We start from the raw sequence: 19,577 nt of genomic DNA, 5'->3' as shown, positions 1-19,577 counted from the left end.
ACAGTCATAGATAACAAGGTACAAATGGTTTAGGCTGCCATTTAAGCTGAACTATATTTTGACATTCTCCCCATGTTTTATTCCTTCCTACTACCTTTGGATATGACCTCTCTGCTCCTGCCTTCACTAAAGCCAGACATCTGAGTGCTAAAGCTATTCCAACTTGCAATTTAAAAATCAGGATCACTTACCATTTGGCTGCCTCTGTTGGCTGAAGGCATGTATATCCATGGGAGAGAAGATGTTAGAATGGATTTCACGCAGACCCTCGCCAGTGTACTTGTTGCAAGCCAAAATGGAGTGGGTATTCCAGTCAGTCCAGTACAATGTGTCCTCAAATAATGTCAAGGCAAAAGGATGTGGAAGGGAACCTTTAACCACTGCCTGCCTATTAACAAAAACAGAAAAACTCAAACATTTCTAAATTTTCTTTTATCAAAACTTGCTTTTGCCCATTAAAACATCTTGTTTTCTACAATAACACACACAAATCCCAAGTAACACATATCTCAAGGTCAAATACACCTATGAAAAATAAGTCACGTAATAAATTTGAATATATTTTCATAGTGTCCAAAACTCCCAACCAAGTACTTGGCAACAGGCCCCAGGATCATTACAAACTAGCAGAGAGAAGGCTCAAGTACTAGCACTGCTGTCAATTCCCATCTCTGAACTCACATCTTCCATCCTTCCACAAAATTCATGTTGTTAGAAGACAGGTGGGCAAAAAGAAAAATCCCAAGGTTTAAAGTTGGCACTGTGAAGTAGTTTTAAATCTGCAATAGGTTTTCCCCTTCTTGATGTGTAAAAACAAAGAATCTGAGCCTGTTTCTTCCATCATCTCATATGGTTTTGGTAAGTAAAAGTAAAAACATATACTTGAGGCTAAAAAAGGTGTTCTGGTGGAGCTCTTTCTGCAAACCCCAGTCTAGCTCTGGTAAAGCATCATTTCTGCTTGCTTTCTGCTATATGGTTACTTAATCTCCACAAGTCAGGTAGCAAAAAAAAAAAACAAACAAACAAGTGCTGCCACAGGCATCATATGTTCATGAGATGAAACAGACCCAAAAATCTCTCAAGCAATCCATACTATATGAAAGGAAAGGCAGAGAGCCTGATTAGTGCTCAACCACAGAACTTTGCAGTGTCATGGAGAGTTATTAGTAAATATTCCTGAAAAATGAACAAATCATGTTCTGCTCCAAAATAATATTAAAGAAAAAAACTCGATATTTATCTAATGTCAAATATAATATTTTCATAAAGAGACTGGGAGGGAGGAATGGGAAGTATAAGCAACTGAAGAGAAATAAAGAACATCACATATTTTAGAGAAGATAATCCAGTTTTTAGGTCCTGGACATCACTTGATGATCTAAAATACTGAAGAGACCACCAGCATACTAAATTAAATTCAAGAGCAATAAGATAATTTTTATCTAAGCAGAGTTAATATCTGTTATTGTACATGGAATGGTCCTAGCCTAAGGTGTTTTAAATTCAGGCCCGATTTTTAAAAAACTGAATACAAGATTAGCATGACCAGTTTACCAAACAAATTTTCTGTTTTAGACACTCATCCCTACTCTGCCAGCCCATATCACCACAATTTTCTCCTCTCATTTTTCTTCTTTTTCCCCTAGCAGATTACTTTTCCTTCTCATTTCCCTAGAAGAACTGTCACAATGTCAACTTCTGAGGTGGTTTCTTCCACTTTTTAAATGAATGGCTTTTACCAAAGTGGTTATGTTATTTACAGGAATGAAATCATAGTTTAAATCCAAATTTAAATAGGTCTACATATTTCACACTAAAATCTACCAAAATTCAGTAAAGGTAAGAGAGTTCTGAGAAGCTGCCAAGAAAGAAGTAACACAACTGAAAAAGGAAGAATAGTAATAAATGACTTAGCATTTCATTAACCACCCTAAAGAACTACAAATTCCATAATCAAATCTTTGAAAAACTTCGGGAAGAAAAAACAGCCTTCTAAGTCCTTTGTATATTATTAAATAAAAAGTTAAAATTCACTCTTTTTTTTTTTAAGATTTTATTTATTCATGAGAGACAGAGAGAAAGAGAGAGAGAGGCAGAGAGAGAAGTTAACACAGGAAAATAAACAGGAACAACAAAATCCTTCCCTAAAAGATACACTCACTTTATATACTGACTAAAAACATTTATATGTTGGTAAGAAATCAGACAGACCTGAGTTCAATGTCCCTCTGACACTTACTACTTACATCATTTCTGCAAACTTTATTTTCTTTATCTATAAATGAAAGATAATAATCTATCCCCATTGAGTTACTGTAAACATTAAATGATAATATATGCAAATGGATTTAGCATTATGCTTGGTACTTAATAAACATTTCACAAATAATCCCTCAATTTTAGGATATATATTTTCAATATTTTAATATTCCTGAGATGGGGTAACATTTTACAACTGAGGTGTACATTTCCTGTATTAGTTTGTAAATCAATAAAAAGTTCTTAAAATTAATATATTAGAATCAAGTAAATACTAGACTCTGACTTATTTATATTCCCATGATCTCACACAATACTGTGTACACAAATTAAATGGAATGATTAGACACTCAGTAAATGCTTGATAAAATTAAATATCTAAATGATATATGTAATTAACAGAGCTGAACAAAAAGCAGAATTAAGAAGGCTATCACTCATTCTTAACATATTCTTTGGTATTTATTGATTCATCCAAGCAATGGTGACTTGTTTCGGAAAATGGAGATAACTGTACATAGTCTTCACCTTTCATCTCTCTGGTTGGGATTACTAAGTAGGCCCACCTCTTGGTCTCTCCCTGAAAACATAAGTTTCTTCAAGGAGGAGTTGCTCATGGGTACCAAAAACAAACATGGCAGGCAAGATCAAAGCCCAGTTCTTCATTAGTATGTCACAACAACAGGAGTTAAAAAATGGATCTCTACTATGAAGACCAAAGGAAAAAAACTGAGACCGCTGTTGATACTTTGATTTAGTGCTGACAACCTCTGAGTATCATCCCTTCCCTGTGTCTGTCATTTTCAGCAGTGTACTGATAGGGCTCAATCCCACCAGTACCCCCAAGTACATGAGCCACTTGCTACCTCTTTCGTATTCCATGCTTCATGGGTGCCTCTTTCAAATTCTGCACCAACTGGACTTACCCTTTATAGAACACCTGTGCACTTGTATTTACTTTCTGTTTCTGGACCTCTTCCCAGAAAGCTGTCCTCTGCCCCTGTTTCAGAATTCCCCCACCTGTGTGGGCAATAAATCTTTGTTTGGTCATACCAAAGCACTACTGTCATGAATTCTGACATGTGAACCTAACCTTGGAAGGGAGTATCCCTCATCGTAGTGAAGCTGTTATAATACCTAATACATTGTTATATGGTGAAGCTGTTATAACACCTAATATATATACCACTGCTACCAGTGGTAGCAGCACTGGTTTGGAAAATCTCCACAAGCCCTCCACATGAAAGCACAACTAGGCAGCAAAACCAAAAACCCATGGACAACATTCACAACAGAGCTAAGTAAAAGAATATTACCACAAAATCCAAAATCCAAAAAGGTATGGAAAACTACTAACAGCCATAAGACCTGACTGGCATCAGTACTTCTGCAGGAGGAATCAGAAAGAAGAAACAGGACCTTCAGGAGACCTAAGAACAGGAGAGCACACAAGATAGGTAACAATGAAATGTAGGGCAAATATGAGAACATCAGCTGACTAGGAGGGGTTCTGGCCACTCCAAGAACCAGTGAATACAATGAATTCATGGTTGGCGCTGAAAGGGCTAGTACACTTTAACCCACTGTGAACTCTCAAAGCTGACATTCCGGGGCTCCCTTCCAGACAAAGCCCCATACTGAGGATAAATTACTGGGAGCAGAATGAAAAATGAGAATGATAGGTACAAGGCAGATAATGGAAAAATAAGGTACAAAAAAAAGTGGGAAAAGGAATCAGAGTCAGGAAATGTCAGAAAGCAAGCTGCCAGGACAAGAAATTTTTTAAAAATAAAAAGATATGAAATACAAAGGACAGGGGAGAGAACAGAATTATCCTGGAGCAAGGAAATGACCAAATGGTAACTTAAATCCTCAGGAAGAATTAAGGAGTACCAGAAACAGCAAATATGTAGGTTAATACAAAAAGACTCCAGGCAAAAAAAAAAAAAAGACTCTAGGCACCTGGGTGGCTCAGTCAGCTGAGCATCTATCTGCCTTTGGCTCAGGTCATGATCCCAGGGTCCTGGGACAGAGCCCCACATCAGCTCCCTGCTTGGCGGGAAGCCTGCTTCTCCCTCTACCCCTCCCCCAGCTTGTGTTCCTCTCTCATGGTCTCTCTCTCTGTCAAATAAATAAATAAAATCTTTTGTAAAAAATAAATAAATGACAACAGCAAAAAGGAAGGGAGAGGGAATGGAGACACACTAGAGTAAAATTTCTATAAAGGAATTAACTCAGTATTATCATAAAGTCGATTTTAACAAAAAACATATTGCAGCCCTTAGAATAAACACTATAACTGTTTTATTCTCAAAAATATAGTTCAAAAATTGGGGCATGTGGGTGGCTCAGTTAGTTAAGTGTCCAAGTCTTAATTTCGGCTCAGGTCATGATCTCAGGGTTGTGATATCAAACCCCCAAGATGGGTTATGTGCTAGGCGTGGGGCCTGTTTAAGATTCTCTCTTCTTCTCCCCCTGCCCCATCACACTCTCTCTCCCACTCTTAAAAAAAAAAAAAAAACAACAACAAATCAACAAAGGAATTATCTACTAGAAAATATCTACTTGGGGCGCCTGGGTGGCTCAGTTGTTGAGCATCTGCCTTCAGCCTAGGTCATGATCTGGGATCAGCCCCGCGTTGGGCTTCCTGCTGCCAGGGAGGAGGGGAGCCTGCTTCTCCCTCTCCCTCTCCCACTCCCTCTGCTTGAGTTCCCTCTCTCTCTGTGTGTCTCTCTCTGTCAAATAGATAAATAAAATCTTAAAAAAAAAAAAGAAAAGAAAACAACGGTCGCCTGGGTGGCTCAGTCATTAAGCGTCTGCCTTCAGCTCAGGTCATGATCCCAGAGTCCTGGGATTGAGCCCCACATCCGGCTCCCTGCTCAGCAGGAAGCCTGTTTCTCCCTCTCCTGCTCCCCCTGCTTGTGTTCCCTTTCTCACTGTGTCTCTCTCTGTCAAATAAATAAAATCTTAAAAAAAAAAAAACGAAAACAAAAAGAAAATATCTACTTAATACAAAAGAAGGCAGAAAAGAACAAAAAAAGATATGAAAAAACAAACATCAAAATGTCAGATGTAAACCCAACCGTATCATTAATAACACTGAATGTGAATAAACACTTCAATCAAAAGGCAAAAGGTTGGGGGATGCCTGGGTGGCTCAGTCGGGTAAGCCTCTGCCTTCAGCTCAGATCATGATCCCAGGGTCCTGGGATGGAGGCTGAGCTGGGCTCTCTGCTCAGCAGGGAGCCTGCTTCTCCCTCTCCCTCTGCCTGCGACTCCCCCTGCTTGTGCGCCCTCTCTCTCTGTCAAATAAATAAATAAAATCTCTAAAAAAAAAAAAAGGCAAAAGTTTGAGCACCTTAAATATATACAGTTTTTCCTTTTCAAAAAAATACCTCTACATATACAGACAAAGATTGTTAGACTGGGTAAAACAAAACAAGGTTCAACTATATGCTGTCTACAAGAGACACATTTTATATTCACAGATACAAACTTGAGAGTAAAAGGTCATAGTAAACAGTAACCATTAAGAGAGATGGAGTGACTCTATCAGACAAAATATACTTTAAGACAAAAAATATACAAGGGTAAAGAAGCACATTTTATAATAACAAAGATTCAAATTATCAGGAAGATACAACTATAAACATATACACACAAAAAACAAAGCCTCAAATGAAGAAAAACCTGACAGAAGTGAAGAGAGCAATAAACAGTTCAACATTAACAGTCCAAGGTCTCACTCAACATCCTACTTTCACAGGATAGAACTAGACAGAAATGAGATGCCTGGCTAGCTTAGTTGATAGAGCATGCAACTTTTTAAAAAAATATTTTACTTATTTACTTGACAGAGAGTGTGCATGAGTGGGGGGAGGGGCAGAGAGAGAAGGAGAGGCAGACACCCCGCTGAGCAGGGAGACCAACGCAGGGCTGGATCCCAGACCCTGGGATCACAACCTGAGCAGAAGGCAGACACCTAAATGATTGAACCACCCAGGTGCCCCTAGAGCATGCAACTCTTGATCTCGGGGTTGTAAGTTTGAGCCCCACATTGGGTACAAAGATTACTTAAAAATTTTTTTAACAACTGGACAGAAAATCAAGGGTATGGAAATCTGAACATCATCAACGAATTTAGCCTCTAAAGAAAATTCTCATCCAATAATAGGAGAACATACATTCTTCCAAGTATGCATGGAACCTACTCCAGGACTGACCACATACTAAGTCACAGAATAAATCTCATTTAATTTGAAAAAAGACTGAATCAGGGGCATCTGTCTTTGGCTCAGGTCATGATCCTAGGGTGCTCATACGTGCGCTCTCTCTTTCTCTCATATAAATAAATAAAATCTTAAAAAAAAAAAAGACTGAATCATATAAAGTGTATTTTCTGAGAACTACAGAATTCATTAATAAATCAACAACAGAATTTGAGAAATTTACAAATGAGAATTTTCTAAATTCTTCCTTAATGTCTTCTCAATAAGCAATGGGTCCAAGAAATCACAAGAAATTCTTTTAAATATTTTCAGATAAAAGGAAATGAAAACACAGCAAATAAAAAAATTATTAAAAAATGTATGGGAGGGACGCCTGGGTGGCTCAGTCAGTTAAACATCTGCCTTCAGCTCAGGTCGTGATCCCAGAGTCCTGGGATCGAGCCCCGCATCGGGTTCCCTGCTCAGCGGGGAGTCTGCTTCTCCCTCTGCCTGCCGCTCTGCCCACTTAATGCTCTCTAGCTCTGTGTCAAATAAATAAATAAAATTTTTAAAAAAAATGTATGGCATACCACCAAAGCAATGCTTAGGGTAAATTCTATAAATTAACCCCTTAAGTGTCTGTATTAGAAAAGAAGATAATCTCAAATCAATAAACTAAGCTTCAAGCTTAAGAAACTAGGGGAAAAAGAGAGCAAACTAAATGCAAAGCTAGCAAAAGAAAGAAAATAAAAATATTAGGGTGGTGATCAATGAAATATTACAACACAAAAGGATTTGAGGATTTGAGGCTAGCAATAATAGCATATTCATGTATTTTATTTGCATGTTTCTGGTAGCACCAGAAAGTCTTTTAATATATGTTGAGTCTGCTTATTCTCCAACACCATTGTGCTAATTCACAGCCAGCTTTAACTACACCTCTGATCTTTGCCTAACATGCTCAATCACGTCAAGTATGGTTGCCATAACATAATGTGTCCTTCAGTACCTGGTATGGCTCCCAGAAGTGCTAACAGAATCCAGATGAGGCCTACTTTCACCCTAGCCCACCTCCTCCTCATCATCACCCTCACCTCTAGACATCATCTCTGGACAGCTGTGGTTTTACTGTTTATTTGGGCAAGTCTCTTCCACTTGCTTCTTTGGGAAGTAGATTCTTCACAAGTTCAGTAGGTAATGAACCATGTCAGTCTGCCTAGGTCTGAGGGGTTTCCTGAAACCCAGGCAAAAAGGGATGGTTAATCACACAACAGCTCAGTCAGACTGGGACATCCTTCAATCTTGAACCCTGCAGAAATTCTTCAAGGTTTCTGGTATTTTGCTACCTTTGCCTAAGTCTCTGGTACTGATACAAAATTCCCCTATGTTTGTAGTTCATGGTTTTAATAGCCATTAACTTGATAATGACTATAAATCTGTATCGCCCTGTGAGACTGCTCTACTGAGCTGCAGGCGCACAGATCCAAAGCTCTCCAGACTTCATAACCATAGTTTTCTCTAAGCAACTCAACTGCAAACATGTCTAAAGCTGAACTCAACCTCACTCTCTTCCAACATTTAAAGAAGAAAGAAAAAAGAACCTATTCTACTTTTCTGAATCCATCTCAAAGGAATGGCACTTCCATCTAACCAGCCATTCAAAGCAGAAAAAGGAGTCACCACAGATCTATCTTCAGGGAGCTACAGGTAGTTTATCAGGATTGGGTCTTAGTGTGCAAGGAAGGAAATGGTGAGGACGTTTTTCTAAAATGAGATAAAGGAATTAGATCATTTAAGTCACAATGAAGAGTTTGTACTTCACCTGAGAATAATGATGATTTACTGGAAGATTTAAGGAAGTGAACTAATTACAAATAATCTTCAAACCATTTTCTATACAACTATCAAACTGGGATTTCTAAAAGATGAATCCAGCCAGGTCAGTTTGCTACCTGAAAATCTCCAATGACTCCTACTATTTTTCAGGATAAAATTCCAAATGCCTTATCTTAGAATACTAAACCCACATGATCTGGCTCCTATCCATCCTCCTAAACTTGCCTCCAACCATTCCCCCACATTTCCTACTGCTGCTTAATAACACTGACAAAACAAAGTGTTCTTTAATAACCTTAACTTAAAAACCTGACTCTAGTTATTAGGAACTGTTTTCCAAAAAGGCCTTAATTATTCCCTCAAGATGTTAAAGTTTATTATTTTTCTTCAGTATCTGTCAAGGCAGGTTAAAATACCATATTTACACCCTTGATATCTACTTTAAAATCGGTTTACTATATATGCACCTGTTTCTGAACTCTATTCTGTTCCATTGGTCTCTATCCTTAGATTTAATACCTCATTGTTTTAATTATTCTATCTTTACAGTAAATCTTGAAATCAAGTTGAAAGATGGCATACATTTTTTTTACCTTAATAAAATCAACTGAACTATTTTAATAGGTTCTAGACATTCCCATACAAATTTTAGATCCAACTTGTCATTAAAAAAAAAGTATGCACACATGTGTGCACAAGCATGTGCACATACACACATTCAAAAACTCCTTTGAAATTTTTGTTGAGACTGTACTGAATCTACAGATCAGTTTAGGGAGAAATGCCACCTTAACAATACAGTTGACCCTTGGGGCACCTGGGTGGCTCAGTTGGTTAAGCGACTGCCTTCGGCTCAGGCCATGATCCTGGAGTCCTGGGATGGAGTCCCACATCGGGCTTTCCTGCTCGGCAGGGAGCCTGCTTCTCCCTCTGACCCTCTTCCCTCTCGTGCTTCCTATCTCTCATTCTCTCTCTCTCTCAAATAAATAAATAAAATCTAAAAAAAAAAAAAAAAAAAAAAAAAGTTGCCCTTTGACAATGCAGGGTTTAGGGCACTGACCCCCAATGCAATGGAAAATCCACACATAACTTTTGACTCCCCAAAAGCTTAACACCAATAGCCTACTGTTGATCAGAAGCATTACTGATAACATAAAGAGCCAATTTATCAAATGTTTTGTATATATATTATATATTATATTCTTATAATAAAGTAAGCTAGAGAAAAGAAAATGTTACTCAGAAAATCATAAGGAAGACAAAATACATTTATTGTACTGTATTTATTTTTAAAAATCTACATGTAAGTAGACCTGTGCAGTTCAAACCCATGTTGTTCAAGGGTCAACTATATATTGATAATTGTTTTTTTAAGCAGGCTCCATGCCCAGCACGACCCTGAGATCAAGACCTGAGCTGAGATCAAGAGTTGGACACTTAACTGAATGAGCCATCCAAGCGCCTGTTGATAACTTTTTTTTTAAAAACTAAATATTGCAGTCTTTCCTACTGCAGTCTTCCCACTGTTGCAACTGGAGATGAATGAACTATGAATTTTATATCTCACAAAGCACATATCAGTCTCACAGGTAATGTACCTTCTGCAAAGACAGTGTTTAGGAGTATTAATGTAGGTTAGGAAATGCATATGAGAGCCTTGAGTTATCTGTGTCCAAAAGCAACTACATTCCACAGCTTATATGAAGACTGTTTGAAAGAAGATATACAAATATAAATAACTAAGTATACACTAAAAATTCCTGTTGTTTATTTTCTTTAAAGGAAGAGGGGCAGTAATGAATCTTTGCAGTTCATCATGGAAATCATACAGCTCATGTGGGTTTTTCAGATTTGGAATCAACAATTATGTAGCTTTTCCCAGAACTGAATGGGTTAAGACACTTTTTTTACTTCTGTGTGAGATTTCTTTGCAGAATGTAACAGATCTAAGGTTAAGGATATTGTTCTCAACTGATGATCAATTGGCTTACTCCTTCCAAGACCAAACTGCATCCTTCAAGTATTTGTATGGCTTTCTGACAAACGAATTGGCGTTCTCTCAAAAGGAACTCCGAGAGTGTGGAAGTTTAAGAACAAATCCATTATCACTGGAAGAGCAGCTAAAAAGATGATCAGCGTTGCTGATGACTAACCGAAAGCACCATTTTCATAAAGAACAGCACACAATTATTCTTCTATAATAAATAATATCATCTGATCCACATTTACTAAACACCTAATAAGTACTAGGTACTGTGGTCTGCTACATGCTCTTATCAAAAGCAAAAATCAAAACACTGATGACTGAAGGAAGGCTATTTAAGGGATATAGAGTTTATTCTTTCCCTGGGTACTCTAAGGTCTACCCTTATCTTAACTTCCAAAAGATTTCTATCTCAAATAACATTAGCTTAATCATTTGTAGAATTACCTCTACCGTATTATGCCCCAATTTTAAACAGAGACCACCATAGGAAAGTAATATAAAATTAACATACACACAAAACTGCATTTTTAAAATACATTACATCCCTTAGTGACTACATGTGAAAATTTTTTTCCTCAAATTTAATCTGATGAAAACATATTCTTGCAAAGAACTCCTAAGTTTCCACCTTTCCAATGTGTGCTGGTAATTCATTTTCCTTTATCCGCTAAGAAGCTTCAAGGTAACTTGTTTACTTTTTTTTTTTTTTATAAAATAAGGCTGATACAGAAAAACCTAGTGTAATCCTCACCCAGACACCCTGTAACCTTCACCCAAATCAGGAAAGAAATTTGCTAATCACCTCAGAAAACTCTTCTCGACCCTTCTTTCTCCTCAAAAGTAACCACTATTCTGACTTTACAGTAATCACTTCCTTACTTTTTAGTTTTATTAGCTGAGGGTGCATCCACAGAAAAGTTTAGTCTTGATGACCTATTGTTTTTTGTTTCCTATGTCTGTTAAGTCTCAAGACTTTATTTTTTTTAGGGTAACTTTAGGCTCACAGCAAAACTGATGAGAATGTACAGAAAATTTTCTTTTAAAGAAAAAAATATTTTATTTAGTTGACAGAGAGTGAGAGACAGCAAGAGCAGGAACACAAGCGGGGGGGTAGGAGAGAAAGAAGCAGGCTTCCCGCGGAGCAGGGAGCCCGATGTGGGACTCGATCCCAGGACTCTGGGATCATGGCCTGAGCCGAAGGCAGACGCTTAATGACTGAGCCACCCAGGCGCCCCAGAAAATTTTCCACATACCTCCTACCCCCATGCACAGTCTTCTCCATCATCAACATCCCCCACCAGAATGGTACTTTTGTTACACTTGATGAAACCACACTGACCCATCATAATCACCCAAGGTCCATAGTTTACATTAGGGTTCAGTCTTGGATGTTGTCCATTCTACAGATTTGTACAAATGGATGACATGTATCCATCATTATAGTATGATGCAGAATTATTTTCATTACCCTAAAAACCCTGTGCTCAGCCCATTCATCCTTCCTCAACCCTCTTTTCAGTCTCTTTTAATCTACAGGTTCCATCATCATTCTTTACAGTTTATCTGTTGAAGGACCTGGGATATATTTGACCTCTGTGTCCATATCCACTGATGCAAACTCATATAGCAGTTGAATATGTTTCTCTGTCCTCTGTTTCTCCTGCAAATTCCAAGTTCAATCAGACTCATGTTGAACTGATACCTTTGGCAAAATGAAAGATGGTGCACTTTTCTTCCAACAGCAGGCAAATAATGTCTATTCTTTTTCTGGTTGTGATGTTAGCAGCCATTGATGTTCACTGCCTAGATTCAATAGTTCATTGGAAGTTATAAAATGCTGATATTCTAATTACATCATTTATTTTTCACGTATTAGTGGGTACAGCTTTCCCATACCTACTCTTTTGTTAGCTACTGGTAGATTCACGTAGGAAAGGGAAAATAAATTGCTTCTTTTCCTTTATTACCAACATTAGGGGTAATGATGAATTGGTTTCCTATCATCCTTTCAAACTGACCACTTCCTTTCTACAATATCATTATGAACTCAAGGATTTAAACATACTTGATGAGTTTCTTTCCGTTCTTGAACCGAGAGAGGCTTCTCAAGTTATTTCTCCAGGCTTATTAAAATAACCCTAGAGTCTGTAACAGATTTTTTGCTATCTGGTATGCCATATGTTCTAGCTCACCTTGTACACTTCTTGCCATAGACACAGAATCAACAATTTCACCTGAAAGATATGATTTCTTTTAAGGTGGAACAGTTTTCCAAGATTATAATATGGGTGGTTTTATTCCCCCTATTCCTCTTCAGTGGTCATAGTTAGGAAATAAATGTATTTGTGTGTATTTATCCATGTAACATAAAATACCTAATGAGCTCATGCCAGTACTTCCAAGTAAAACTCAGAATTATCAGTTTTCCTCAGTTAACCTCTAGAGTATTACATTTATTTCCTTTCACACTGAAAATCCTGCATATGCAAGGGCAATAGAATACACCCAATGATTACTCACTTAATCCAACATTAAACAGTCTCAAAAAAAAAAAAACACACCAAAAAAACCTCAGAATGAGTATTAATATCAATACACCAATGTAGTTACTATGAAGAGTTTTACAAAATTTTTGCATGTAGTACCCTCTATTTTCCCTCCAGTTTTTTATAGTGGTACTTTACCTTATCTAAAAGTAATTGTTACATACTATAGCCTCTCAATTTGAATCCTTTAACTTTCATACTACAAGTAATTATATATTTAATGTTCTTCATCAAACCTTTTTTGATATCTCACTCATCATTTTGGTGGTCTAAAGCTCAGACACTACCACATTTTCAGGAATGACTCAGGGAAATAGTATTTCTTGACTTCCTGCATGTTGGTAAGAGTGGCAGACTAGGAGTCAGTTGTGATGTATTTTTTTAAAAAAACCTGCCTCACATTTTTTTCACTCTTAAGTATCTTGAAAATACTACTCCATTTAATTCTGACGTGAAGTGAAACTGTGGGAGTCTGATGCTAATTCAATTTTCTTTTCAAGTAATTTATTTTAGAGGCTGAAAGAGTACTTTTTTTCTCTACAGAATAATTTTACTAGAATATGTCTTGGTGTTGTTTGTTTTGACTATTATTCTCAGGTACATAGTTTTTTTTTTATTTAAGATTTACTTATTTATTTGAGAGAGAGAGAGATAGCACACACAAGCAGGGACAGGAGTGGAGGGAAAGGAAGAGAATCTCAAGTGGATATCCCACTCAGCATGGAGCCCACCACAGGGCTCAATCCCACAACCCTGAGATTATGACCTGAACTGAAATCAATAGTCAGGTGCTTAACCAACTGAGCCACCCAGGTGCCCCCATAGTGTTTTCTTTCAAACTGAACTTTCAAATCTTGTTTTAAGCAACTTTTCCTGAATTATAGTTTTTCTTATGTATTCTATTCCCTTGCTTTGGTTATCTTCCTAAGAGGGTCTTTTATCTGTGTTGTTTCTTCTTTGACTATCTTCAATATTAGTCACTTCCTCTCCCACCCTTTTTACATTTCCTTTTGGTCTTTAAATTTTTCTTCCTTTTCAACTCCTAAAGATCTTTTCTGTTTATTCACTCAAATAATTTTTCTTCTTTTATTTAGAATTCTTAGTTCTGTCATCTCATTTCTGAACTTTTTTTTTTGTTTTTTAAGTAGGCTCCACGCGCAGCGTAGAAGCTCGAATATGGGGCTTGAACTCACAACTGTGAGATCAAGACCTGAGCCGTGATCAAGAGTCGGACACTCAACTGACTGAGCCACCCAAGCATCCCTCATTTCTGAACTTTCTGATTTTAATTTGTTTGGTTTTTGACATGGGATATTGGTGTCTCAATTACTGACAGTGCATTTTTAAATGGAGGTTTGATCTGTTCTGTGGGCATATCCTTCTGGAGAGTTTTCTGTGTAAGGACATTAATCTGTTCCTCATTCTTTTGCCTTATAATAATTTTTTTCTTCAGGTTTATTGAGGTATAACTGACATAAAACTGAAAGATGTTTAAAATGTACATAGCGATGATATAACACACATATAAATTGTAAAAGGATCCCATCTAGTTAATCATCACATCTCACGCATTTTTCGTTTTTCTTTTTATCAGGGAGGAGGAAACACTTAAGTTCTATTCTCTTAGCAAATTTCAATTATACGGTACAGTGTTATCAACTATAAGTACAATGTTACATATTAAATCCTCAGACCTTATTCATCTTATATCTTAAAGTGTATACCCTTTTACAAAAGCTCTTCCTATTTACTCTACCCCTCAACCCCTGGCAACCACTTTTCTTCTCTTTGTTTTTATGAGTTTAACTTAAAAGAAAAAAAAGATTCCACATATATATGATACCATGTAGTATTTGTCTATCTGGCTCGTTTCACTAAACCTAATGTCCTCAAGGTCCACCCATGTTATTACAAACAGCAGGATGTCCTTCCTTCTCATGGCTGAATGATATATACATTGCATTGAATATATACATACCACACATCTTTGTCTATTCATCCATTGACAGACATAAATGTTTCTATGTACTGGGTATTATAAATAATGCTGCTATGAACATGGGAGCGCAGATATCTCCTCAAGATCCTATTTTGATTTACTTTGGATATATACTCCAAAGTGGAATTACTGGATCACATGATAGTAATATTTTTAATTTTTTGAGGAGCCTCCATACTATTTTCCAAGCTGGCTACACCTATATACAATCCCATCAACAGTGCAAAAGGGTTCCCTTTCCTCGACATCCTTGCCAATACTTTTTTGATGACAAAAATTCCAAGAAATGTGAGGTGACAACTCACTGTGGTTTTAATTTGCATTCCTCTGATAACTAGTGATGTTGAGCACCTTTTCCTGTAGCTGACAGCCATGTGCAAATCCTCCTTGGAAAAATTAAACTAAGTTCCTCTGTCCATTTTTTAATGAGATTTTTTTACCATCAGGCTGTATGAGTTCTTTATATATTTTAGATATTAGCAACTTTTTCAAACATATAATTTACAAATATTTTATCCCATTCTGAATGCTGCCTTTTCATTTTGTTGATGGTTTCCTTTACTGTGCAGCTTTTTAGTTTGATGTAGTCCAACTTGTTTATTTTTGCTTTTAATGCCTTGCTTGTGTTGACAATTCCAAAAAATCAACACCAATAATGATGTCAAGGAGCTTACCCTATGTTTTCTTTTAGGAGTTTTATGGTTTCACGTTCTATATTTAAGTCTTTAACCCATTCTGAGTTGATTTTTGTGTATGGTATAAGATACAGGTCTAGTTTTATTGTTTTGTGCATCTGCCCAATTTTGCCAACATCATTTATGGAAGAGACTATCCTTTCATTATTGTACATTCTTGGCTCCTCTGTCATAAATTAATTGTTCATATATGTACTGGTTTATTTCTGGGCTCTCTAATCTGTCCCATTGATCTATGTGTCTGTTTTTATGCCAATACCATACTGTTTTCATTACTGTAACTTTGTAATGTAGTTTGAAATTAGGAAGCATGATGCCTCTAAACTGTGTTCTTCATGCTCAAAATTGCATTGGCTATTAGGGGGCTTCTGTGGTTCCATACAAATTTTAGGATTGTTCATTCTATTTCTGTGAAAAACTTGACTGGAATTTGTTAAGAATTGCACTTAATCTGTGGGTGGCTTTGGGTACTATGGAGATTTTAACAAATTAATTCTTCCAACCATGAGCACGGATTATCTTTCCATCTATTTGTGTCTTCAAATTTCTTTCATCAGTGCCTTATAGTATTCAAGGTACAAGTCTTTCACTTCCTTGGTTAAATCTATTACTGTGTGCTATATACATATATTTTTTGATGCTATAGTAAATACAATTGTTTTCTTAGTTTCTCTCCCTTTTTTTTTTAAAGATTTTATTTATTTGAGACAGAGAATGAGAGAGAGAGAGAGAGAGCATGAGAGGGGGGAGGGTCTGAGGGAGAAGGAGACTCACTGCCAAGCAGGGAGCCCGATGCAGGACTCGATCCCAGGACTCCAGGATCATGACCCGAGCCAAAGGCAGTCGCCCAAACAACTCAGCCACCCAGGCGCCCTTAGTTTCTCTTTCTGATACTCTGTTACTAGTGTACAGAAATGCAATTAATTTTTGTATATTGATTTTGTATCCTATACCTCTACTGAATTTATTAATTCTAATAGTTTTGTGGTGGTTTTACAATTATCTATATATAACATCATATAACATAACATGTAACTGCAAATACAGTTTTACTTAATCCTTTCATTTATGGATGCTGTTTATTTCTTTTTCTTGCCTAAGTGCGCTGGCTAAGACCGTCAGTACTAAGCTGAATAATAATAGCAAGAGTGAGTGAACATCCTTATCTTGTTTGAAAAGAAAGCTTTCAGCTCCTCACTTTTGAGTACAGTATTAGCTGTGGGTTTGTCATATATAGTTTAGAAAAAAAAGCTTTCAGCTTCTCACTTTTGAGTATAGTATTAGCTGTGGGTTTGTCATATATAGTTTTTATTATGTTAAGGTACGTTACCTCTATACTCATTTTGTTGAGACTTAACATGAATGAATACTGAATTTTGTCAATGGAATATATGCCACTTGATCATGGTGTATGATCCTTTTAATGTACTACTGAATTTGGTTTGCTAGTATTTGTTAAGGATTTATGCATCTATATTCATTAAGAAGACTGGCCTGTAATTTTTTTTAATTTTTATTGTTATGTTAATCACCATACATCATTAGTTTTTGATGTAGTGGTCCATGATTCATTGTTTGTGTATAACACCCAGTACTCCACGCAGAACGTGCCCTCCTTAATACCCATCACCAGGCTAACCCATCCTCCCATCTCCCTCCCCTCTAGAACCCTCGGTTTGTTCCTCAGAGTCCATTGTCTCTCATGGTTTGTCTCCCCCTCCAATTCCCCCCCTTCATTCTTCCCCTCTTGCTATCTTTTTTTTTAAAAATATATATTGTATTATTTGTTTCAGAGGTACAGATCTGTGATTCAACAGTCTTGCACAATTCACAGCACTCACCATAGCACATACCCTCCCCAATGTCTATCACCCAGCCACTCCAGCAACCCTCAGTTTGTTTCCTGAGCTTAAGAATTCCCCATATCAGTGAGGTCGTATGATACATGTTGTAATTTTTCTTTCTTATAGGTTCCTTGTCTGGTTTTGCTATCAGGGTAATATAATAGTCTCATAAAATGAGTAAGAGTTCCCCCCTCTTCTATTTTGTGTAAGATTTTAAGAAGGATTGGTATTAATTCTTCTTCAAGTGTTTGGTAGAGTTCACCAGTGAAACAGTCTGGTCCTAGACTTTTGTTTGTTGAAGGTTTTTGATTACTAATTCAATCTCCTTACAAGTAATTGGTCCATTCAGATTTTTTTTTTTTTTTAAGATTTTATTTAATTATCTGACAGAGACATAGCAAGAGAAGGAACACAAGCAGGGGGAGTGGGAGAGGGAGAAGCAGGCTTCCCGCGGAGCAGGGAGCCCAATGCAGGGCTCGATCCCAGGATCTTGGGATCATAACCTGAGCCGAAGGCAGATGCGCTTAACGACTGAGCCACCCAGGCACCCCTCCATTCAGATTTTCTATTTCTTCATGATTAAGTCTTTTTTTTTTTTTAAGATTTATTTATTTGACAGAGAGAGAGAGACAACGAGAGAGGGAACACAAGCAGGGGGAGTGGGAGAGGGAGAAGCAGGCTTCCTGCTGAGCAAGGAGCCCGATGTGGGGCTCGATCCCAGGACCCTGGGATCATGACCTGAGCCAAAGACAGACACTTAACTGACTGAGCCACCCAGGTGCCCCTCTTCATAATTAAGTCTTGATAGGCTGTATGTTTCTATGAATTTATCCATTTCTTCTAGGTTGTTCAATTTGTTGGTGTATACTTGTTCATAGTAGCCTCTTCTGATCCTTTGTATTTGTGTGGTATCAGCTGTAATGTCTTCTCTTTCATTTCTGATTTTACTTCAGTCTTTTTTTCTTGTTAAGTCTAGCTAAAGGTTTGTCTATTTTGTTCCACTCTTCAAAAAGACCTCTTGATCAGACAGATCTTCTCTATTGTCTTTATAGTCCCTATTTCATGAATTTCCACTCTGATTCTTTGGTATTTCCTTCCTTCTGGCAACTCTGAGCTTAGTTTCTTCTTATCTAGTTCTTTGAGGTATAAATTTAGGTTGTTTGAGATATTTTGTTTCTTAATGCAGTCATTTATTGCTAGGAACTTCCCTCTTAGAACTGTTTTTGTTGTATCCTATGTTTTGGAATATTGAATTCCCATTTTCATTTGTCTCAGACATTTCTTTATTTCCCTTTTGATTTCTTCCTTGAACCACAGATTGTTCAGGAAGATCTTGTTTAATCACCATATATTTGTAAATTTTCCAATTTTCTTTTTTTAAAATTAAGGAATAATATATATTATGTTTGTTTCAGGTGCAAAATATAAGCATTTGATATTTGTATATATTTTTAAATGATCACTACAATAAGTCTAGTTAACATCCATCACCATACATAGTTACAGAGTATTTTTCTTATAAGGAGAACATTTAACATTTACTCTTAATAACTTTCAAGTATGCAGTATAGTATTATTAACTACAGTTGCCATGCTGTACATTACATCCCCCTGACTTATTTATTTTATAATTTAAGTTTGGACCTTTTTCTTTTGACTCCTTTCATGCATCCTTTGACCATGCCCCACTCCCTGCCTCTGGCAACCACCAATCTGTTTTCTGTATCTATGAGCTTGGTGGTTTTGTGGGGTTTTTTGTTTTGTTTTTTCAGTTTTTTTTTAGATTCTACATACAAGTGAGTTCAGTATTTGTCTTTCTCTAACTTCTTTCACTTAGCATAATGCCCTCAAGGTCCATCCATGTTCTTTCAGATGGTAAGATTTCATTCTTTCTTATTTCTGAATAATATTCTTTTTTGGAATTCAAAGATTTTCTTCATCCATTCATCCATCAAAGGACACAGGCTGTTTCCATATCTTGGCTATTATAAATAATGCTGCAAAGAACATGGGGGTGCATATATATTTTTAAGTTAGTGTTTCTGTTTTCTTCAGATAAATACCCGGAAGTGGAATTGCTAGATCACATGGTAGTTTTTTTTTTTTCCTTTTGAGGAATCTCCATATTATTTTCCACAGTGGCTATGCCAGTTTACATTCCCACCAATGGAGAGCACAAGAGTTCCCTTTCCTCCACATGCCT

At 36.9% G+C, this 19,577-nt stretch overlaps 1 protein-coding gene across 2 annotated transcripts in view; it reads right to left on the bottom strand.

Annotated features, from left to right (window-relative positions):
- LRP6 (LDL receptor related protein 6) overlaps window positions 1-19,577 on the bottom strand; it is a 166,627-nt gene that overhangs the window by 76,959 nt on the left and 70,091 nt on the right. For both annotated transcript variants that reach the window (XM_025879866.2, XM_073877956.1), the window contains exon 4: window positions 192-388. In XM_025879866.2, the coding sequence (XP_025735651.1) occupies window positions 192-388 (197 nt within the window). The remainder of the gene's footprint in view (window positions 1-191; window positions 389-19,577) is intronic.

The sequence above is a fragment of the Callorhinus ursinus genome, unplaced genomic scaffold, assembly GCF_003265705.2.
Source record: "Callorhinus ursinus isolate GAN/ISIS: 27379988/994484 unplaced genomic scaffold, GSC_fseal_2.0 scaffold27, whole genome shotgun sequence".
In the NCBI taxonomy this organism is placed as follows: Eukaryota; Metazoa; Chordata; class Mammalia; order Carnivora; family Otariidae; genus Callorhinus; species Callorhinus ursinus.
Note: the sequence above shows the minus strand (reverse complement) of the source record. Positions and strands in the feature narration are given on the sequence as shown.